The 23,081-nt window shown below is 61.4% G+C and overlaps 1 protein-coding gene and 1 pseudogene across 1 annotated transcript in view; both read left to right on the forward strand.

Annotated features, from left to right (window-relative positions):
- Positions 1-2,481: 2,481 nt before the first annotated feature.
- The window catches only part of AATK (apoptosis associated tyrosine kinase), a 45,448-nt gene continuing 24,848 nt past the window's right edge, over positions 2,482-23,081 (forward strand). The window contains exon 1 of the mRNA XM_064369555.1: positions 2,482-2,766. Coding sequence (XP_064225625.1) covers positions 2,715-2,766 — 52 coding nt within the window. The 5' untranslated portion in view covers positions 2,482-2,714. The remainder of the gene's footprint in view (positions 2,767-23,081) is intronic.
- LOC135271645 (uncharacterized) lies at positions 17,958-22,958 on the forward strand (annotated as a pseudogene).

Below are 23,081 nucleotides of genomic sequence, written 5' to 3' on the forward strand. Positions count from 1 at the left end.
GGGAACGGGTATGTCTTCAGGGACCTCTTACCTAGAGGTGCTCACTGACCCTGTGCCCACATGGGCAAAAGCCAGCCCTGGGGAGCCCCTCTCAGGTCACGGTCAGAGGACGCATTTGAACTCCTGGTTCCAGGGACATCTAGGACCCCGTGCGCCCTGGAGAAGGGTGTCACTGGCCACGTGGGGTGGAGTGCTGGCCTGGACCCCAGGGGCAGTTCCTCCCATGTCCTGCTTGGGCCGCCAAGAGGATCCACAGCTTGAGGGCCCTGGGCTGTGGCCAGCCACAAGTGTACACGTGTGTTTTCACAGGCAAATCCGAAAGCAGCCAGTCATTGGTCACAGCAATCTGTCTCCGGCCCTGGTCATCGAGGAAGGGCCACTGTGGACACGGAAGTTCTGAGCAGAAACTCTCTCCAAGTGCCAACCAGCAACCGCCTAGGGCCACTGGCCATCTCCCCCTACCTAAGTCTGGGTGTCTGGTCTGGGGTACCTTCCAGGCCGGGCAGAGGAAGGCATTCCCTCCTTGGCCGGGAGGGGAGGCCCTGACAGGGGACCCAGCATGGAGACTCAGCCCCCATGCCACGCCCACTGTCCCTCATACTGGGCATTCTAGGATCACAGCCTGCTGGTACCAACCATCCCTGCCACTGGGTAGGCAGTGGTCCTCCCAGCCCCCGGGGCTCCCTGAAGGCACAGACCGAATGAGGTGGCCCGGGGCCTCTGAGCGCCTCCTGCAGGCAAGGTCGCCATCAACCACTCTACCCACCGGGATCCTTCACCCGAAATGGCAGCCTGGGGGCACAGCCCCTTAGAGCCTCGGCTGGTCACACAATCAAGGCCAGGAAGGAGGCCCTGGTGCTCTGTCTCCTTCTGCCCCAGGCGGGGTTGGTGTCTGGCCTCCTACAGCCAGGAACCCCGAAGGTCTGAGGGGACAGGGTGGAGGCCTCTGGCTTTGCCTGTTGGGAGGCAACTTCCTACATCCTGGCAGCCATCTGCCCCGTGGCGCGAGCATCCTGTCCTGGTCCCTGCAGGCCCCTCTGTCGTGAACAGGCTCCTTCCTCTCCCCAAGTCCTAAGAGCCCTGCTTGAGTGGACGCCTCTCACCTCCTCCACGGGCCCCCCCCAGCTGGGCCCTGCCAGGGGCTTAGCCATCTGGTCCAAGAATGAGTGAGTGAGTGAGTGGAGGAGGTTGCATCAAGTTCAACTGCAAGCCTCTAGGACACTTTTTTTTTGAGACAAGGTCTCACTGTCACCCAGGCTGGAGTGCAGTGGTGCCATCTTGGCTCACTGCAGCTTCGAACTCCCAGGCTCAAGTCATCCTCCCACCTCAGCCTCCCAAGTAGCTGGGACTACAGGTGAGTGCCACCATGCCTGGCTCATTTTTGTAATTTTTGTAGCGAAAGGATCTTGCTATGTTGCCTAGGCTGGTCTGGGACTCCTGAGCTCAAGCCATCCCCCTGCCTTGTGTGAGCCGCGGGGACCACTGCACTGTAATTCTCCCCACTCCCATTCCTACAGGGGCGGGCTGGGGGCACCCTGCCCCGCCCCGACCCCGCAAGATGGCGCTGCCCGGCGGCGGGGAGACGGGGGAATGGGGGATCCTGGGAGTAACACAGGGGAAGGGGGGCCCCTCTGTGCCCAGGCCAACCTGCTGCCCTAAGCACCTGGCACAGTCCAGGCCCGGGGGAGTCAGCCAATTTCCTTCTTCATGGCTGTCGCAGCGTGGCACAGGAGCAGGCCCTGTGCATAAAGCCAGCCCTCCACTTTGCCAGCACAGGTGCCACCTAAAGGGCATGGGGTGGGGGGATCGTTGCCAGCCTTGAAACCTGCAAGTGAGGCCAGGGCCCCTGAGCACCAAGCCCCGCCCCGGTGTGCTCCCAGGTCCCCCACCTGTCTCCCTGCACTTCCCACCTAGGAGCACCCCCTCCCCTGCCCCAGCATTCCCTCCGGACCCACTCACGACTTGTGTCCCCCCACCAGCCTCCATGCCCCTCTTAGTCACAGGCTTCCGTGCTCCCCACTCTGGACCATCCCCCCCGTGGCATTCCCCCCTCCAAGCACCCCACTCCTCCCTGTCCCCCCTCCATGCCCCCCTCCGTGTTCTCCCTTTGTGCCCCCATCCATGTCCCCCCACTCCATGCCCCCCATGTCCTTCTCCATGCCCCCCTCCGTGTCCCCCTCCATGACCCCCGTGTCCCCCTCTGTGCCCTCTCTGTTCCCCCTCTGTGCCCCTTCTCCATGCCCCCTTTTCCATGCCCCCGCCGTGTCCCCCATCCGTGACCCCCTCTGTGTCCCCCTCCATGCCCCCCGTGTCCCCCTGTGCCCTCTCTGTGCCCCCCTCCGTGCCCCCTTCTCCATGCCCCCTTTTCCATGCCCCCGCCGTGTCCCCCATCCGTAGCCCCCTCCGTGCCCCCCCATGCCACCCCGGCAGCGGAGGAGTGCCCCCCTCCGCGCGGCTCTGCGCGCTCCCGCTGGCGTTTTCGGACTGCACCAGCGGAGCCCCGCGGCGCCAGGGCCGGGCGGAGCGCCTCGTCTGTCGCCGCCGCCCCCACCGGTGCGGGCGCTGCGGCTGCGGCGGGGGGCGCGGGGCGCGGGGGCCGGCGCGCTCGGCACCTGCGGCGGCCGCTGGGCGATGCGGCGGCGCGGGCCGGGGCCGCGGGCGTCCTGAGCGCAGCGCCCGCCCGCCCGGGATGCCCGCCGGCCGCTGGCCCGGCCATGTCGTCCTTCTTCAACCCCAGCTTCGCCTTCAGCTCGCACTTCGACCCCGGTGAGTCCCGGCCCGGCCTGCGCGGCGCTGCCTCCTCCGTCCCTCCCCGCGCCGCGCCGGGTTCGCCAGGAAATTAACCCTTTCCCCGCCCCGAGCCCGGCCGCGGAGGGAGCCGGACCCCCGGCGGCCCCGAGCCCGGAGGGAGCGGCAGGCCCTGGGCCCCGGCGCGCACCGGCCTCCTCCTGCGGGCTGGCGTCCCCCGCGCGGTCGTGACTCCGCGGCTGCCTCCCGGGCACAGGTAACTGGGGCACGGAGGGCCTGCGCGGGCCCCGGGGGGGCAGGAGAGGAGGTCTAGGGACTTAGGGCCCTTGAGGGTGTGGGGGTGTCAGCCAGCTGGGGCTCAGGCTTGTCATGGCCTCTCCTGGGTCCGGGCCTTGGCGTGGGAGGCTCCTTCCCAGGATGGGAGCGGTTCTCGGAGCCCTGCCCAGCCACCAGCAGCCGGCAGGGGATGCGTGGGGAGCAGGGGCCAGTGCACATGACAGAGCCCAGTGGGCAGAGACTCAGAAGAGATGGGCCTTGGTGGGTGCCCAGACCCCTTGACAGTGGGGGCCTGAGGTGACACTGTCAAGCTGGCTGCAGGGGACCTCAGCAGGCCTCTTACCCCCTATGGCCAGTGCACCAGTCAGGGCACGATTGCCCATGGCTGCCTGGCCTCCTGGCTGCAGTGGGCAGCTGGGATGGGCAGAGGGGGCTGGGGACAGCTGGAAGCCCCGTCTGTTATCGGGGGGCTGTGGGCTTTCTTCCCCCTGCTTCCCCAGATCTGGCCCCTGCTTTTCCTGAGTGGGAGATAACCCCCCCCACCTCATGCCATCCATGCCCCAGGGCCAAGTCCCACCCACACGTCCCTGGGGCTCTGGCACAAGGCTGAGCCAGTCCAAACAAAGCGTGTTTGCCTGTGACTCGCTCTCCTGTGTCTCCCTCCCGGAGAGGGGCCGGTGCACGCAGCGGACAGGGATGCATGGGGGTCCCCTGGGCCAGTCTGGGTCTGAAGGCATTTCCCCCCGGGGGAAGGGGAGCCGGTGGGAGGTCTGTCTGCTGGGCTTAGGGCTGTGGGCGTCACTTGCTCACAAATGACTTCCTGCAGTGACCCCTGGGGCTCAGAAGTCCCTGTGTGGTGGGCAGGCGAAGGCCCAGAGCCCAGCAGCTGCTGTAGCGGCCCGACGGCAGGGGGTGGAGGAGGCTCGGGGCCGATCCGCATGGCATCTCCATGCCAGGCGTGGCCCAGGGTGCTTGGCCCTTTCTGCCCCCAGAACAGACGGGACCCTTGGCCCACACCCTGCCTTGGGGCCCAGCCTTGCCCTTCACTCCGAGAGGCCCCTTCCCCCGCCCTCGAGCAGCACCAGCTCTGCCCTTCCCTAGGTAAACAGCCGCGATCTGAGCAATTCTGTGTCCGTTTAATGACTTAGAGAAGTTGTTGGCGGCAAGGGGTGTCTCTCCTCTGCAAGACACTGGGCCACAGCTGCAGGCACCTGCCGGGCTCCGGGTCCCAAGGCCGGGGGGGCTGCTGAGGGTGCCAGCGCCAGGGAGTGGGGGGAAGAGAACCCTCCTTCGGATTAAGGGGCTGGGTCTAGGCTCTGCAGCAGCCCCCATGAGGGGGTTAGAGAGGAGAGGGGGCTCCCTCTGCCTGGCCTTGCCTGTGAGCCTCGGTTTTCCCATCTGTAGCATGGGCTGTCGGTGTCTGTGGCAGGCTGGGGTGGGCTCAGTGCTTGGTGAGCACTTGGCTCTCTGTGCTGGAGGTGGTGGTGCCGGGACAGAGACCCCCAGGGCCCGGGCTTCCTGCAGCTCGAGGCTGGATCCTCGCCATCGAGTGAGCTGGTTCCTTCGGAAGCTGCTTGAGTCTGTGGGGACTCCCAGAGGGGAGGGGCCTGCGCCTGTGGCTTTGGCACTTGGCTTGTGTGTCACTCAGCATCTGGGGCAGTGTCAGCACCTGCGCGTGGGGGTCTCACTGTGGTCGCCAGGCCCCGCCCCGCCGCTGGGTCAGCTCTGTTCATCGCAGGAGCTGGTGCCAGTCTCCAAAGAGGTGACGGCAGTCGTCGGGTTACAGGGGGCAGAGACGCCAGAGAGCGCAGGGCCTGAGCTAGAGTGGAGGCTGTGGTCACAGACTGTGGGCTGCCTGGGCCCCTGACCCTCCACACCAGGTGGATGCAGGCAGGGCAGGGGCAGAGGGCACCTGGTCCAGGAGCCTGCTCGAACGCTGGGAAGAGCCGCCTCCTCTGGGGCCCAGCTCTTCCCCCAGTCCCTGGCACTCAGGAGCGTGAGGGAGTGACCCTGGGGGATTTCTTGGCAGCTGCAGCCCTCCAGCCTCTGTGCTGTGTGGCCTTGGGCTACTCACCCAAGCTCTCTGAGATCCACTCTGCATAAGTGAAACCTTGCTCTGGGGAAACTAGGGTGGGCAGGGGGGCCGGGAAGGGCAGGATGATGGAGGTGACATGTGGGCAGGATGGCCGGGTCCAGGCTGGCAGGAAGGGAGTGGTGTGGCCTTGAGCAAGCGGGGGTCACTCCTTCTACCTGAGTGCCCCAAGGGATGGGGCTGACCTTGCTCCCCAGCCTTCACTCACCCAGGTGTGGCCTCAGGTCACCGTGATTTCCACCGTCCTGAGCCCTGGGGCCTGGCGTTGTCCTAGGTTGGGAGTGGGCATGGGACACGACCTCGCTCTGGCTTCTGGAGGGGCATGCTCAGCCTGGGGGGGTCACATGCTGTGCCCCATTAGGAGCAGGGGTTTTCCCTGGGGCCACCTCTGGTTTGCTGACGGGCCCTTCTGTGACTGCCTCTCCATGCCTGCTTTGCTATTTGTGAGGTGGGAACGGCTGTGATGCCCAGGTCCGAGGGGACAGCGGTGGTGCCCTGAGCCAAGGGTGGGTCCCTGGGCAATGGGCAGTGCCTGTCAAAGCTGACCCCTGGCGCAGAGCTGTCACTGTTGACCAGTGGGCAGGGCCTGGAGTTTGTGGAAGCTCCCGGAGGACATGGCACCCTGGATTCACCATCTTCCCCACCCCCACCTCTCCGCAGTCCCTCGGCTCACATCCTGCCCCCTGCTCAAGGCCTCTCCCTGTATCTGGCCCAAACTGGGCACCATGGGGGGTTTATGGGAGAAGAGCCTGTGGCTGGCCATGGTGCTCACTCACCCGGAGTTCATGTGAACGGGACACCACACAGGGCTGGGCGCGCTGGGCCTCGGGATGATCGCGTCGGTGGGGAGGGGGCCGAGGAGGCGGTGAGCCCCGGGCCAGGCACGGCTTCAGTGGCAGGGACAGGGCTGGACTCGGGGTCAAGGGCTGAGCAGGAGGCATGGGTCTGGGTGGTCCCCAGAGTCCCGCCCTGGGAAGGTGCCCCACAGGTGACGCTGCTCGGGCGCCAGGTGTGGGGTCTGGGTGAAGGCAGTTGCTGCTCCAACCGCCCAGACCACTCTGGCTCAGGAGCCAGCACCTGCCCTCCGAGCGGTTACCTGTCCTCCTCTCGCCCCCTGGGGTCTCAGAGGATGGCCAGGGGAGGCTGTGCCTTTGGGGGTGGGCCTATCCCCACCCTTCCTCTCAGGTCTCCCTCTGAGACCCTTATGCTGCAGGTGTGCAGGCGGAGGTGGGTTCTTGGAGAGGGTCCCATGGGAAGACTGTGTGGACAGTGGCCCTGGGGAGTGGTCACACACAGGCCGTGGGCCCTGGGCATGGGTCCGGCTCCCTCCTGCCGTCTTGGGTGCAGGCACTGGGGGAGGGTGTGGGTATGAGGCCCCAGACCCCCAGGCGTGGGTCAGGGAGACCATCTCTGTCATTCCGACACATTCTTCAGGAGGCCAGGCTATGCGCTTCCCTCCATGGGGCGGTGCAGTGACCCAGAGGACTGGCCTGAGCCCTGGGTGCACCAGAGGAAGTCGCCCCTGCTGGGGGTTCAGGCCCAGCACCTGCCCCTGCGGTGACTGCCCTGTGGGCCCGAGTGCCCCAGAGCTGGCTGGGGTGGGCTGGCAGCCGCTGTGTTGTGTGGAACGTGCTGGAAGGTCTGCCTCGTGCCACCCTGCATGTTCAGGCTGCGTGGACTCCCCGCCAAGCCCGCTGCCACCCTGGCTCCCAGCCCTGACCCTGCCTTGCGGGAGAGTGCCGCTGTGGGCTGGTGTCTGGGGCCGGGCCCTGCTGCGTGACCATGGCACCCTGGATTTCACAACTGCTGGACTTCACAACTGCTCCGTGTCTGTTTCACCCCTGAAACGGGGTCCAGCAGCACCCACTCTCCTGGAGGCTCCTGAGAGAACACAGGGGCTGCCACGGCAGGTCCAGGGCCAGTGCCTGCTCACGTCCTCTCTGCACTCGCTGGCCACCCCGGCCGCCTGGGAAATGCGCTCCTGCCTGTGCCCTCTGGAGTCACGTGCTGAGTGGAATATGTCACCCCAAGCCCACGCCCACCCAGAACCTCCAAATGGGGCCTTATTCGGAAATAGTGTCTTCACAGCTGTGATCAAATTCAGCTGAAGTCGGACTGCAGAGGGTGGGCCTGATTAAAGGAGGCGGCGTGGCGCTCGTGGGAGGGAGGCCACGGCCGAGGCTGGAGAGATGTGAGCCCGGGAGCACCTGGGGCCGCTGAGCCGGGCAGCAGGAGAGACCCCGTCAGCGCCTCAGGGGAGCGGCCTGCCCATGCTGCCCCCTCCTCCGTCCTCAGGAACTGAGTGCCTCCGTTTCTTGCTGTCTGGGCCAGCAGCCCGTGGTCCCAGGACACGCGTCTGGGGGTCTCCTTGGGTCTGAGGGGTGAGCACAGCTGCCTCAAGGTGTCAGGAACCTCTGACTACACCTGGGAAGAGTTATCCGTGGAAGAAAACGAGGGCTCGTGCTGGTCCTCTGCCTCCTCCTCCGTCCACGAGGGAGGCGGAGGGTCCATGGCGCGCCCCAGTGTCTGCTCGGACCTGGCGTGTGGCAGTGAGCCCGGGACTGTGCCGTTCCTGCTGCCACCGGCCTCCCATCTCCAGCTCACAGGATTCTTCTGGGATGGGCCTTTCTCGTGGGCTACCTGACCCCTCTGCACCCCAGGGTGAGGCTGACGGGAGGCCCACTCGGCCACTCCCTCGTGGGAGCCTGATGCAGAGCACCCCTGTGGCGCCCCAGCCTTTGGTCCTGTCCCTGGCGGCGTGTCCGTGGAGGAGAGACCCCCGTCCCCTCCGCAGGCCACGGTGAGTGACAGGAGGGCTTTGGCGTCTGGGCCCCGCGGGGCTTGGCCCTGCAGCCTCTGCCTGCCTTTCACAGAGGAACTAGCGCCAGCGAGCAGGACCAGCAGCCTTGGCCTCCCCACCCCCCGCAGAGGAAGCCGGCAGAGGAAATGAGGGCAGCGGACGGGGCCGGAGCCAGTTCCCATGCACCTCCGAGGGCTGTCACGGGAGGCGGCGTCCTCCTGAGTCCCCAGCCTCCCTCCGCAGGGACCAGGGTCAGGGGGCTGGGGTCCTCCCGGGGGTCACTCTGGGGTTGCAGCCGCAGTCAGAGCCACGCGGGAGCAGTACCCAGAGCCCGGTAGGTGGGGGTTTCTGGGAGGATGCAGACTGTGCTCCTGCTGCCAGCCCTGCGGTGGGTGGGGGGGCTGTGGTCAGGAGACTCCTGTCCTGCAGGGACCCTGCCAGAGGCGGTGGCTGTGCCAGAGCGGGCAGGGCCTCTGCAGTGGGTGATTCTGGGCAGCAGGGGCCAGATGCTCCCCTGAGCCAGGGGCCACTCGAGGGCACCTCTTACGGTGGGGTGTGGCCAGGCTACCCCTGTCTCACCCCTATGGAGGGTGTGGGGGTCCCTGCTGAGGGACAGGAGTCCAGCTCCTCCCACCTGCCAGGGTCCCCAGGAAGACTCCTCCCTGCACCTGGCGTCAGGCAGCCCTGGCCAACTGGCCTGGGGGAGCCGGGTGGGAGGCAGGGGAGCCTGGTCCGGGATCGGGACTCTGCCGAGTCACCTCTGTGCCAAGGCCACGGTTTGAGGCTGTGTCTTGAGGTTGTTGTGGGAAGAAGCTGGGGACGCTGTCCTCTGTGTGAGGTCCCTCCAACCAGGGCCCGGTGCTCAGTGGGGCCCCCTTAGTGACTTTGATGGAGGGAGCTTGGGTTCCCTTTGCACTTCGTCCTGTGGATTCTGCAACTGGCGGGGCCTGTTTAGGGTTTGGGCTTCTTGGTGAGAAGGGGGTGGAAATTCCTCCAACCCCCTGGGAAAAAGGCGTCCAGCTTCCTAGTGGCCGAGGCACACACAGGCGCACTCTGGCCTCCGGGGGGCGCTCCAGGGCTTCTCACCAGTGGATTCACCGGAGAGCCCCCGAGAGCCCCAGGACAACCACCCTGGCCATCACTCGCAGGCTGCTGGCGCCCTCCCAGCTGCTGCGCGCCAGGCATCTCCCTCGCTCTCTGTGAATGAGACTCTGTTTCGGGCTGTTCCGTGGGCTGCTGTCATGGGCATTCGTGTGAGGGCCCCTTTGCTGAGAGGTAATTCACGTACCAAGACCCTGCCCATGTCCAATGAGCAGCTCGGGGCTTTCCCGCACGTCCAAGGCTATGCAGCCGTCGCTCAGCCAGCTTGGAGCATCCGTGCCCCCGACAGCAGCCCCATGCTGTGAGCATCGCTCCCCATCCCCTGCCCCAGCCTTGTGGTCTCTGGGCACCTGGCCTGGACGTCTGTCTCATAAGCAGGGTCCTGTGGCCTTGGCCTCTCTGGGCCTGCGGTCTGGCTGTGTCCAGTGGCCCCAGGGATCGGGGGTGCTGGTGTGTGGCTGCGGTGGGCACTGTCCAGGGAGCTTCTAGGAGGTAGTGCCATTGTGCCCCATCCCCATGGACAAGCGCCTCCACAGCGTCCCCTCCCGCCAGGGCAGGTTGCTGTTTGTATAACACCAGGGCTTGTGAGCATGCGGGCACTGCCCATGGTGGTCATGCCTGCCTTTCCCTGACGAAAGATGCAGCGAGTCTTTCCAGGGCCTGCCCCGCCCTTCCGAGCCCCTCGGGTGAGTGCCTATTGAAGTCGTTCCATCCATGGTTTGTGTCTGGCGTCGGGCAGCCCTGGCCAGCTGGCCCGTGGGAGCCAGGCTCAGGGCGGTGGGCAGGTCCTGGGCACGAGGCCTCAGGTCAGTGCATGGTGAGAGGTGGCATGCTGCTTCACTTCCTGCAACCCCGTGCAGGGTTGATGCTAGCAACTCCCACCTGGAAGTGGACCGAGGTGGGGGCACGGGCGTCAGGGGCCGGCACATGCCCTACTTTCTTTCCCAGGGAGCTGGGTGCAGGTACTGACCAGCAGCCACCAGCTCAGGCACCTTCTCTCTCTGGGAAGCTGCTTGGATTCCCTGTGGCCCAAAGGCAGGCATCCCTAAGAGCACCTCCTGGGCCTGGGGATGAATGATGGGGAGGATGGTCCTGCTCAGACCCTAGATCCGGAGGCCTGGGCTCTGCCCTGCCCTCTGCTGTGGGGTCTGGCAGGAATGGTGAGACGCTTAGCTGCTGCTGGAGCGCGAATGGGTGCGTCAGATTCTGTTTTATTTTTCCCTCTGTGACAGGCGGCCTTGCAAGTCCTGTCTAAAAATAACCACGGCCGGCCTGCATCCGCGATGCGTGGCCGCCCTGGCCGTGGACCTGCCCGTTTCCTCCTTGGCGAGCCTGCACCAGGCAGCCCTCCGCCACTGCCCAGCTGGCACTGAGGGAGGGTCTCAGTCCGTGCAGGTCCCTTGGGGGCCAGCTGGATGCCGGTGGCGTCGGGGCCAGGTCCCGAAGTGCGCAGGAGGGTGGGCCCCCGGAAAGAGCGGGACTGCAGGCTGCGGTGTTGGGGGACAGACGGTGTGCACTGAGGAGCAGAGAGCTGGGGCCGTGACCGAATCCGGAGCCTGTCCCTCGGGGGCTTCTCCACTGTCGGGGATCAGCGTCCCAGGGAACTGGGGGCATTCCAGGTGCCTGCCCACCCTTGGACCAGCCTTGGGGTGGACCTGGGCATCTGGTGCTGTTGGAGGCAGGGCTGGCCTGTGTCATGCGTCAGCAGGGGGGACGTCCCTCGAGTGTCCAGCTGGTGGAACTCGCTTCTGTCCCTGGGCCGGGCTGGGCACCCGTGTTTGATTGTGGGGCTGGCTGTCGAGGGGCAGGAGAGGCAGGCTTGGAGATGCTGGGGTGGCAACCCCTGGGGACATGCAGGGGCCCTGCAGTAGAGAGAGGGGCAGGTCCCCGCACTGCAGGAGGGCCGGATGCTCACCTCGAGGCTGCTGGCGTGTGCAGCAGGCGTGTGCAGCAGGCGTGTGCATGGAGGGGCACGTGTGCGTGCGTGTGCGTGGGTGGGTGCAGTGCGAGAAGTGTTGGGGGGACCCAGCTGGGGCCTGTGGACCTCACCGTGTCCTGGGCTGGAAGCTTACACTTTATGTGGCCTCTCCTAAAATGACTGTGGCCGGCCTGCATCCTCCTTATTAACCAGGCATGGTGGTGCCCACCTGTAGTCCCAGCTTCTCAGGAAGCTGAGGTGAGAGGATTGCTTGAGCCCAGGAGTTCGAGGCTGCAGTGAGCCATGATGGTGTCACTGCACTCCAGCCTGGGTGACAGAGTGAGACTCCATATAAAAATAAAATAATAGGTAAAATGTATGAAAAAGGGAAGTGCATAAACCCGTGCTGCTCTGGTCGGTGACCGTGTGCGCCTGGCTGCATCACTGCAGTTGTCTGAAATACTGTGACGATGACCTCAGTCTCTTGACAAGATCCATCGAAACCTGGCTGGTCACTGCCACTCACGCCGTCGCCCACAGAGCCAGGATCTTCAGAATTTTGTCTTGCCCAAATGCAGATGTACGAACGGGACATCTCTGCATTTACGGAGGAAGTTCAAGGTCTCCGTGCACGGTGCAGCACCGTGATGATGCACGCTCGCAGAGTCGGACATGCCGAAAGCGCACGGGAGGAACGAGAACCCTCGAGAGGTCCGCACAGTGTAGACTCCAGCACAGGACATCAGGCCAGCACGAAACACAGAGCACAGCAGGCTGTAAAGAGCAATGCTGACCATTTACAATACTGGGAAAGGCCGGGCGCGGTGCCTCACACCTGTAATCCCAGCACTTTGGGAGGCCAAGGTGGGTGGATCCCCTGAGCTCAGGAGTTTGAGACCAGCCTGGCCAGCATGGTGAAACCCTGGGTCTACTAAAATACAAACATTAGCCAGGTGTGGTGGCAGGCGCCTGTAGTCCCAGCTACTTGGGAGGTTGAGGCAGGAGAATTGCTTGAACCCGGGAGGCAGAGGTTGTAGTGAGCCGAGATCATGTCACTGCACTTCAGCTTGGGTGACCGTGACACTCCGTCTCAAAAAAATATATATATAGGAAAAAAACTAAAAGGAAAACAAAATTCGATTCATGACAGGGCAGGTGACTGGCAGTTGGCACAGAGATAGTCCCTAAGAGCTGGCTGGCTTTACGACCGTGTGTTGGTGTTGAGCATTTCAACAAATTGCTGCTCGCTTGCTCGTAGGACGTGGCTCTCCTTGGAGAACTCGCGCACATTCCTCTTCTACGTGGCACTGGTGTTTTTTTTTGAGATGGAGTTTCACTCTTCTTGCCCAGGATGGAGTGCAGTGGTGAAACCTCGGCTCACTGCAGCCTCCGCCTCCTGGGTTCATGTGAGTCTCCTGCCTCAGCCTCCCGAGTAGCTGGGACTACAGGTGCCCACCACCTCACTGGGCTGAGTTTTGTATTTTTAGTAGAGACGGGGTTTCACCACGTTGGCCAGGCTGGTCTCGAACTCCTGAGCTCAGGCGATCTGACTGCCTCGGCCTCCCAAAGTGCTGGGATCATGGGCGTGAACTGGCGCTGCTGTTTTTGAATTGCCCTGTGATTCGGCCGTACCGCGTGAGCGTTCCCGTCGGAGTCTCCTGTCTTTCGTGCCGCGCTTCCAGTCGTTTGGGGCGCGGGAGGTCCACCTGCGTGGGCCGCATACACAGACCACAGACTTGGCGGAAACGGTGCTGGCGACAGAGCAGCGGCACCGTCACAAAGCGTCCTCTCATCCTACCACACACGGGCCTTTCCGAACTGTTGGTACCTTCCCCGGCTTCTCAGGGCAGATGCAGCTGTTAATTCCCTGAGAGCTCCGGGGAAGGAACGCCCACGCTGGCAGATGACGCAGCTTTAAATGGAAGTTCTGGTCTCATCTGAATCTTCCGCCCAGTTCGCTGGGCTGAGCAGAAAAGACAACTTTACTGGTGACATCTTCAAATTCACTTTTAGAAGCTTCGATCACACCTAATTTCAAATCCATCACTATGGTTTGGGGATTTGGTTGGAATTCATTTTCTTCCACAAAGTCCACCAAATTTTCAAATATTGATAAGATGCCGTACTTTTCCCAGCTGTTAATACAGAAACAAGCCTGGAAAGTTCTAGAATTTTCTAATCCAACAGGGGCACGAATTGTATATCGCTAATATAAATCAGTGGGGCTGGGGCTGGGCGCGGTGGCTCACACCTGTAATCCCAGCACTTTGTGAGGCTGAGGCGGGTGAATCACCTGAGGTCAGGAGTTTGAGACCAGCCTGGCCAGCATGGTGAAACGTCATCTCTACAAAAATACAAAAATTAGCTGGGCGTGGTGGTGGACGCCTGTAATCCCAGCTACTCAGGAGACTGAGGCAGGAGAATCGCTTGAATCTGGAGGCGGAGGTTGCAGGGGGCCGAGATCGCACCACTGCACTCCAGCCTGGGTGACAAAGCGAGACTCGGTCTCAGAAACAAACAAATCGGCGGGGCCGGTTTCGAAGGTGCCATCCATTAGGCAAAGTGAAGCGTGCGCTGCTTTTCTGGTAGATTTAGGGGTAAATACTAGACTGCATCTTCTCCGGCGGTCAGATCCCCACCCAAGCACAGCTGAGCTCCCGGCCAAACGTGCTTCGTAACAGGAAGGAGCGTTGCCGTCAGCAGGCGTCCATGTCTGAGGGTGCTGACCTGGTCGAATTCTTCTTCTCTGACCAAGGACTTTCGTTGTGGTTTGTTTTTTTGAGGCAGGGTTGCGCTCTGTGGCCCAGGCTGGAGTGCAGCGGTGCACCTGTGGCCCACTGCAGCCTTGACCTCCTGGGCTCAAGTGATCCTCCCACCTCAGCCTCGCAACAAGCTGGTACCGCAGGTTCCAGTCATGCTGAACATACTGTTCAAGTCGATTCTTAAATTCTTGTAGAGATGGGGGTCTCATTATGTTGTCCAGGCAGGTTGCGAACTCCTGGGCTCAAGTGATCCTCCTGCCTCGACCTCCCAAAGCTCTAGGACTACAGGTGTGAGCCACCACTCCTGGCCAAAGGGTTTTTTTTTTTTTTTTTGTCTTCTGAGACAGTCATGCTTTGTTAACCAGGCTGGAGTGCAGTGGTGCGATCTCAGCTCACTGCAACCTCCGCCTCCCAGGTTCAAATGATTCCCCTGCCTCAGCCTTCCAGTAGCCAGGATTACAGGCACGCCACCATGCCCTGCTCATTTTTAAAAAATTATTTTTAGTAGAGATGGGGTTTCACCATGTTGGCCAGGCTGGTCTCGAATGCCTGACCTCCAGTAATCTGCCCACCTCAGCCTCCCAAAGTGCTGGGATTACAGGTGTGAGCCACCGTGCCCTGCCCAAAGGCTGTTTTTTGAAGGCAAGCATGGCCTTCATGAGGGTTGGAAGTCGCATGTGGTTGAATAATTTGTCGGGGAAATTTGTATTTTTTGCCTGTGTTTTCACTGCTTCTATGATTGAGTTGAAACGCAAACGAAGGCCACCCTGTCCACCCGGCCGCCATGCGCATCTCTTTACAGCACAGTTTCCAAAGAGAGACAATCTCGGGGTTGACGCTCTGCCTGACACGGTGCAGCTGCCAGCGATTGTGATCTGGGGAGTCTGGATCGCGGTGCCTAGGCTGTGTCTTTTGGGATCATGACCCAGGCCCCTCCTTGATCTCTCCTGGGGCTGTTCCGGCTCTCGAGGTCGGAGTGTTTTTGGACACAGCCTTTGTCCTGGGATGCTGTGGGGAGATGGGCCCAAATGGGTGCCAGATGGGGGAGGCCCGGGCGTCTGAAGAACTGGGTCTCGTGGTGGCCTGGTGTCAGGTGGACTGCTGACCTGTGGATGCGTCTGAACCACAGGTGTGTGCTCGCCCCCGGGAGCCTTAATTCATAGAAAAGTTAATGCTTGATCGCGGCACCGGGTCTGTCCTTTCGTTTCTGGGGGATGAATCTTTCCACCTCACCTCCGGGATGTCAGGGGAGGGGTAAGGGGTGAGACAGGTGGGGGTGGGGCTTGGCTGATGCCTGGCCTCCGTGTCTGCTCGGGAATTCTGTTCCTCTCTGTTCTTTGTCTGCAACCTTGTGCAAACGTTTGCAGAGAAATTCTGTTCCCAGCCCACAAAGCTCTGTCCGCCACCCCAGTGGTTTGTAGAGCGCACAGGTACCCCTTCCTCCCTTCCGCTGCCCCAGGAACGCCAAGAATCTTGCTATTTACTCCAGCCTGCAGCTGAGAGGCAGGGGTATTCGTGACAAACACTGGGACCACCCTGGGCTCCCCAGGGACACTGGCCTGACCCCCCAGATGAGCTGACACCCCAGGACCATCTGCCCTTGACTCGGCAGCACGCAGACCAGGATTGGGCCAGTTCCTTTCACACGGGATCCTGTTTGCCTCACCAGACAGGGGAGGGGACCCTGGTGCGAGAGTCCTCAGATGCCCCTCCGAGGTCCACCTGCCAGCCACCCTGGCCGAGAGGACCCCCTCTCTCCAGCCTGCTGACCATCCCTCGTGCCCACCTTTCCGCGTGGCAGTGCCAGGGGTGTCTCGGGGCCCCAGAAACATCGGATGAGGAATGAGCTCCTGAGGGTGTGACCATGTATGGCTGTGATAGGAGAGTCCCCAGGACAGCCTGTTGTGGAAATAGCGCCTGTTCTAGGAGGGTCTGAGCGGCTTCCCCAAGGGGGCATCTCTGGTGGTTGAGCATGAAGGGGGTCTGGGGGAATGGGCAGTGAGCTGTCGGGGATGCTGAAAACTAGGATGAGGGGGAACCATAGGATGGGGGGAGCACTAGGACGGGGGGAGCCCTAGGAGGGGGGAGCACTAGGACGGGGGAGCCCTAGGACGGGGGAGCCCTAGGACGGGGGGAGCACTAGGACGGGGGGAGCTCTAGGACGGGGGGAGCCCTAGGACGGGGGGAGCCCTAGGACGGGGGAGCACTAGGACGGGGGAGCACTAGGATGGGGGGAGCACTAGGACGGGGGGAGCCCTAGGACGGGGGGAGCCCTAGGACGGGGGAGCACTAGGACGGGGGAGCACTAGGATGGGGGGAGCCCTAGGACGGGGGGAGCCCTAGGACGGGGGAGCACTAGGACGGGGGAGCACTAGGATGGGGGGAGCACTAGGACGGGGGGAGCCCTAGGACGGGGGGAGCCCTAGGACGGGGGAGCACTAGGACGGGGGAGCACTAGGATGGGGGGAGCCCTAGGACGGGGGGAGCCCTAGGACGGGGGAGCACTAGGACGGGGGAGCACTAGGATGGGGGGAGCACTAGGACGGGGGGAGCCCTAGGACAGGGGGAGCCCTAGGACGGGGGAGCCCTAGGACGGGGCGAGCCCTAGGACGGGGGCGGGGGGAGCCCTAGGACGGGGAAGCACTAGGACGGGGGAGCCCTAGGAGCGGGGAGCCCTAGGACGGGGGGAGCCCTAGGATGGGGGAGCACTAGGACGGGGGAGCCCTAGGACGGGGGAGCTCTAGGACGGGAGGAGTCCTAGGACGGGGGAGCACTAGGACGGGGGGAGCACTAGGATGGGGGGAGCCTGTCCCCACCCAGCATTGACACACGGGTGTCAAACTGCTCACTTAAAAAAAATGTATTGGGCCAGGCGCGGTGGCTCACGCCTGTAATCCCAGCACTTTGGGAGGCCAAGGCAGGCGGATCACAAGGTCAAGAGATCAAGACCATCCTGGCCAACGTGGTGAAACCCTGTCTCTACTAAAAAAATACAAAAATTAGCTGGGCGTGGTGGCACGTGCCTGTAGTCCCAGCTACTCGGGAGGCTGAGGCAGAAGAACTGCTTGAACCCAGGAGGTGGAGGTTGCAGTGAGCCGAGATCGTGCCACTGCACTGCAGCCTGGCACCAGAGCAAGACTCGGTCTTAAAAAAAAAAAAAAAAAAAAAGCGTACTGAGGTATAATTCACGTAACACAAATTATCTTACAGCAACAGCTTAGGGGCCTGTAGGGCAGTCACGTGGTGTGCAGGCCATCACTGCTTCTGGTTCCAGAACATTCTCGAGCTCAGAAGCAAGCCCTGCTGCTGCTGCTTTCTGTGTCTGTGGATTTGCCTGTCTGGATCCTGCCTATGCCCGGAGCGTGTGCTGTCCCCTGGGAGGTGCCGGGCTGGTCCCTGAGGTCCCACAGCAGCGTGAGGGCTCACTTGTTATTCCCATTTAAAACATCGTAGTCCTCCTCACGGGTCGGCTGCTCACCTTCTTCAGGGGCTCGAGCTGCTGAGGGACATGGCCCTCTAGGTAGACCAGGGAAACTGAGGCACAAGGCATTTTGAAGCTGGTAGGGGGTTACCGCTCTTCCAGCAGGGGTTCCTGAGTACCCTGTGCCTCGGGCCCTGCCTCCAAGGGGACCCTGGAGAAGCAGAGAGCACGGACAGGCATGAAGGGGCACACAGCTCACGGGTGAGGGGGCACAGGCTCCAGGCACCCAGGGCTGTGGTGAGCCCGTGGCTGTGGGAGCCAAGCCCAGCGTGGCTGGGGGCATCGTGGGCTGTGCTTTTAGGAGTGGCTGTGATCTGGGTCAGGAATGGCCTTGGTGGGTGACACCGCAGACCCCCCGGAGGTGTGTGTGGGGTCCCCCTGGGCTGGCGCCTTGGGGTGGAGGCTGGAGGCTTGTGAGGGGCTGGAGGACGAGGGAAGAAGACAAGAGATCAGAGGTTGGGTTTCCGCGGGGGTAGGGGGGAGAGGGTGGGGGGTGACAGAGTGGGGGGTGAGAGGGTGGGGGGTGAGAGGGTGGGGGGTGAGAGGGTGGGGGGTGAGAGGGTGGGGGTGAGACGGTGGGGGGTGAGAGGGTGGGGGTGACAGGGTGGGGGGTGAGAGGGTGGGGGGTGAGAGGGTGGGGGTGAGAGGGTGGGGGAAGGGGTTGGTTTCCTACAGGGCTGGGGAGAGCAGGGGGACCATATGGGGAGCGTGTGTGGTTGGGAAGCTCCAGGATAGCCCAGTGGAGGCATAGGGTGTGGGTGGTGCCACTGGGCCTGGTGATGGGGCTGGAGGCTGTGGTGGTGGGGGACGTGCTGGGTCAGGGAAAGGAATCTGCCAGCTGTGGGGAGGAGGGTCCGGCCTGGGACGGGTGGGCTGTGGACAACAGTGGGGGTGCCCAGAAGGTGGAGGAGGCCGGCGGGGTTGCCCCAGCCCTGGAATGTGTCTCTCAGGGCGGCTGTCCCTTCTGCTCACCAGCGTGGGGCCATTCAACCCAGAGCCCGGCCAGGGTGCACCCAGGACAGAGCCTGGATCGCTGCCCCATCACCGGCCTAGCCAAGGCACCTCCGCCCCGGTCTCTGTGTCTCCCTCACCTGGGGACAGCTGGAGGGCCTCCCTGCTGGGGGCTGTTCCCAAGCATCCTGGCGTCCCCTCACTAGCAGGGTCATCTGCTCCTTGCACACTGGGGTGGGCCCCGCTGGCTCAGAGCAGGATTGTGGACATAGGCAAGGGTGTGTGTGTGCAAATGTGTGTGTGCATGAGAGTGTGTGCGCGTCTGTGTGCTCCTCCGCTCCCCTGGCCCAGGTACACCGCCGGCACCTCGGGGTGCTGGAGTCCTCTCCCACACTGTATCCAGTGCCTTCCATTGAGGGACCCCCCGGCTCATCCCTAGGTATCTCGTCCCAGAGCCACATGTGACTTTGAGTCCAGACAGTTGCCCTGGCGGCTGGAACTGGTCCAGCGGACGTTCCCTGTGAGCTGGCCTGGGCTGAGGTCTCGGGCAGGGAGGGCTCCCTGTGGACTGGCGTGGGCTCCTCCCAGGGCCACACCAGGCGCTTTGCAAGGGGCCGGGGGTGTTGGGACCACATGTCAGGACGGACAAGCAAGTGGGAGGCTGAGTGTGGCAGGGCGGCGGAGAGTGGACGGAGACCCCAGCAGGAGGCCGTTCTGTGCACAGCGCGGCCATTTAAAGACAGCAGTGATGGGATCGGGTTTGAGTGATAATCAGATAAAATTTTACGTCATCTGATTCTAAATGCAGCGAACGTTTATTGTAGAAAATGTGAAAGTGCAGAACGCAGCCAGCCGATTTCTACCTCCCAGGAAAACCGCTTCACGCTTCGGACTGTGTTCTCCCAGCTTCTGTTTTCTGGCAAAGTTGTGATCAGGATTTGTAAATGGTTCTATGTCCAGCCTTCCGTTTCGACCCTTACTGAGGTACAAGCCAGGAGAGCAAACGGCACATAAAGTTTACGGTGTGTGATCTTGTTAATTCGAACATCTGTATGTGAGATGCCAAAGCCCATCTGATGTGTTTACGCACGTGTCTCTCCCTCCACGCCAGGCACTGCGTCACGGACACACGTTTCCCTCACGCCCTCGTCCTGGGCGTCACGCGCATCCTGCTGCTTTTCCTCCGTAGTAGCATTGTTGATGTCTCCCTGTTGCTTTAAAACACCTTCTTTTCTTTGAGACAGGGTCTCTGTCCCCCAGGCTCAAGTGCAGTGGTGCCATCGCGGCTCACTGCAACCTCCACACCTGGGCTTAAGCAAGCCTCCCCACCTCAGCCTCCTGTGTAGCTGGGGCCACAGGCGTGTGCCACTATGCCTAGCTAAGTTTTTTTTTTTTGGAGACAGAGTCTCGCTCTGTCGCCAGGCGCCAGGCTGGAGTGCGATGGCGTGATCTCGGCTCACTGCGACCTCCGCCTCCCGGGTTCAAGCAATTCTCTTGCCTCAGCCTCCAGAGTAGCTGGGACTACAGGCGCACGCCACCACGCCCAGCTAATTTTTTGTATTTTTAGTAGAGACGGGGTTTTACCATGTTGGCCAGGATGGTCTCCATCTCCTGACCTTGTGATCTGCCCACCTCTGCCTCCCAAAGTGCTGGGATTACAGGCGTGAGCCACCGCGCGCGGCACCATGTTTTTTTTTAATTTTTATTTTTAAACGGGGTTTTGCCATGTTGGCCAGGCTGGTCTCAAACTCCTGAGCTCAATGAATCTGCCAGTCTTGGCCTCCTGGGATTATAGGTGTGAGCCACCTCACCCGGCCTAAAACATATTTTAAAATTCACTTTTTATGGCTTCTTTTGCAGATATACCATTGTTTTTATTTCATCATTCTTTCACTGTCGAATATTTATGCTGTTTTTTACTCTTATAAACACCACTGCAATGAACATCTTTTTCCGTCTGTGGCGTTAATTTTCTCATTCCTTAATTTATTTTTATTCTGGATGTGTGTGCCCTCTAGGTTATTTTCTTAGTTTAAATTCCCAGACGTGGAATCACTTGGCTGGAGAGAAGTCAGGTCCCAGGCTGTTCCGACGTAACGCCCTCCAGACTGCCGGGGCTCTGCTGGTTCTGGTTTCCTGGCTTCTAAAAACTCCCGCTGTCTGGAAGCTGGACGTGTTATAATCTTGCATTTCTTTATGATCGAGGCTGAACATCTTCCTGTGGATTGGTCAGTTTGGTTTCTTCTTGGTCATTTGTTTTTAGATGGTGATCTCGCTCTGTCGCCCGGGCTGGAGTGTGGTGCCGCCATCTCGGCAGCTCACTGTGACTTTCACCTCCCGGGTTCAAGCAATTCTTCTGCCTCAGCCTCCTGAGTAGCTGGGATTACAGGCATGTGCCATCATGCCCGGCTAATTTTTGTATTTTGAGTAGAGACGAGGTTTCACCATGTTGGACAGGCTGGTCTCAAACTCCTGACCTCAAGGGATCCACCCTCCTCAGCCTCACAAAGTGCTGGGATTACAGGTGTGAGGCACTGTGTCCTGCCGGGTTGGGCAATTTGCATTTCCTCATTTGTGAGCTGACTTCACGTAGTTTGCTTGTTTGTGGGTTTTTTTGTTTTTGATATACAGTCTCACTGTGTCACCCAGGCTGCAGTGCAGTGGCTGAGTCTTGGCTCACTGCAACCTCCGGCTCCTGGGCTCAAGTGATCCTCCCACCTGAGCCTCCTGAGGAGCTGGGACCACAGGTGCGTACCACCGTCACCCAGGCTGGAGTACAATGGTGTGATCTTGGCTCACTGCAACCTCCATCTCCTGGGTTCAGGCCATTCTCCTACCTCAGCCTCCCAAGTAGCTGTGATTACCGGCACACACCACCATGTCCAGCTAATTTTTTTTTTTTGAGACGGAGTCTTTCCCTGTCACCAGGCTGGAGTACAGTGGTGCCAACTCGGCTCACTGCAACCTCCGACTCCTGGGTCAAGTGATTCTCCTGCCTCGGCCTTCCGAGTAGCTGGGACTACAGGCGTGCACCACCACACCCGGCTAATTTTTGTATTTTTAGTAGAGACAGCGTTTCACCGTGTTGGCCAGGCTGGTCTCGGACTCTGACCTCGTGGTTCGCCTGCCTCGGCCTCCCAAAGTGCTGGGATTGTAGGCGTGAGCCACCGCGCCCGGCCTTGTTTACGTTTGGGGTCTTTATTAGTGATTTTTGCTGATGTGCTCTGTGGAGTCGGGGCCGCTCTTTGCCATCTCTTCTGTAATTGGCTTTTCCGGTTTGCTGTGCGTCTGTCATCTGAGGGCTTTTATCCGACACACGTTTTCATGGCGCCAAAGCCTAAGATATTTTCCTTCATGACCCTTCCATTGCTTCTAGCTCAAAAATCCTTCTCCATTCAGAAATTTAATACCTGTTTTCTTTTAAGATGCTGTAATCTAACGTGGAATCATTTAATCAATCTGAAGTTATGCAGTCAGGCTTTTTTTCTTTTTTCTTTTTTGATGGCGTCTGAATCTATTGATAGCCCAGGCCAGAGTACAGAGGCACAGTCTCAGCTCCCTGCACCCTCCACCTCAGGGGTTCAAGCGATTCTCCTGCCTCAGCCTTCTGAGTAGCTGGGATCATAGGTGCCTGCCACCACCCACCAGCTAACTTTTGTATTTTAGTAGGGGCAGAGTTTCACCATGTTGTCCATGCTGGTCTTGAACTCCTGACCCCAAGTAATCTGCCCACCTTGAGCCTCCCAAAGTGCTGGGATTACAGGCGTGAGCCACTGCGCCCGGCCCGCAGTCAGGCTTTTCATGGAGCGTGGAATCCTCCGCGTGGCCCAGCCTGAGCCTAGGCCCGGGTTTTGGCGGGTTTGTGCTCCACACTGTGTGGTTCTGATTCTTGTAGCTTTTGACCTGTTAATCCCTAGAAAGGCAAATTTCCTGTCTGTGCTTGCTTTTTCTAAAATGCGTTAGCTTCTTTCACCTGGGAGCTTCGTCTAAGGTATCGTCTCTAACGAGCACATTGGACTGGGAGCTTCGTCTAAGGCAGCATCTTCAGTGAGCACGCTGGATTTTTGTAGCTTGTGATCCACGGGAGTGAGGGGCCTTTCAGACTCTGCACACGCTCTCCAGCGTGCATTTGATAAGACAGAAGCTTGAATAACATGAAGGCTACACTGGACACATAATGAGGTTGGCACTGAGAGTGGGTGGGTGGCTCCCAGGGGAGCCCCGTGGGCTTCTCCAGGGCCCCCACCCAGCCTCCGGCCCACCCCGCCCCCTGCCCGGCACCCCTGCCCCTCCATCACCCCAGCTGCAGCGGCCCTGCCTGGGGACGCATCCGGGGTTCACTTTGTCCTCTCAGCCACCCACAGGCCTGCTCCTCCCGGACAATGTGGCCACCCTCTCCCCGAGGTCTCGGCTACCTTGCCCCAGCTGTGGACACCCAGCCAGCACAGAGCTATGTGGAGGGCAGTGTGGGGGCTGGGACAAGGGGCCTTGACCTGGGAGCCCCAGGCTCCCATCTGCAGCTTTGCTGATCATGACCCATTTGTTTGCGTGATTTGGGGGCATTTTGGGGGTGTGGGCCAGGCTGGATCTGTGCAAAGAGACCCTGGCTGTTGGTGTCATAGAAGGTGAAGGGGCTGCCTCGGTGGGAGGTGGAATGAGTCCCGAGCCCCTGGAGGAGTGCAGGCAGCTAACCTGGTAGGAGCCTTCCTGAGGGGCCAAGCAGGGCAGGGTCCCTGACGACCCCACACCTTATGTGTTGACCACCCCGGCGGGAAGGCAGCTCGGACGGAGGGAGCGCTCAGGGGGCCACCCCGGGCCTGGTGCTCACCCCGGATGCACCTGCTGGTGGGTGGGAATGGTGGAGAGCCTCAGAATGAGCGGCATGTGGGGGTCACACCCGCACCCACGGGCACAGTAGGCACGTCTGATGGGTGGGCAGAGCCTGGAGCCCA

Source organism: Aotus nancymaae, unplaced genomic scaffold (assembly GCF_030222135.1).
Source record: "Aotus nancymaae isolate 86718 unplaced genomic scaffold, 86718_ANA_hifiasm-v0.15.2.pri h1tg000089l, whole genome shotgun sequence".
In the NCBI taxonomy this organism is placed as follows: domain Eukaryota; kingdom Metazoa; phylum Chordata; class Mammalia; order Primates; family Aotidae; genus Aotus; species Aotus nancymaae.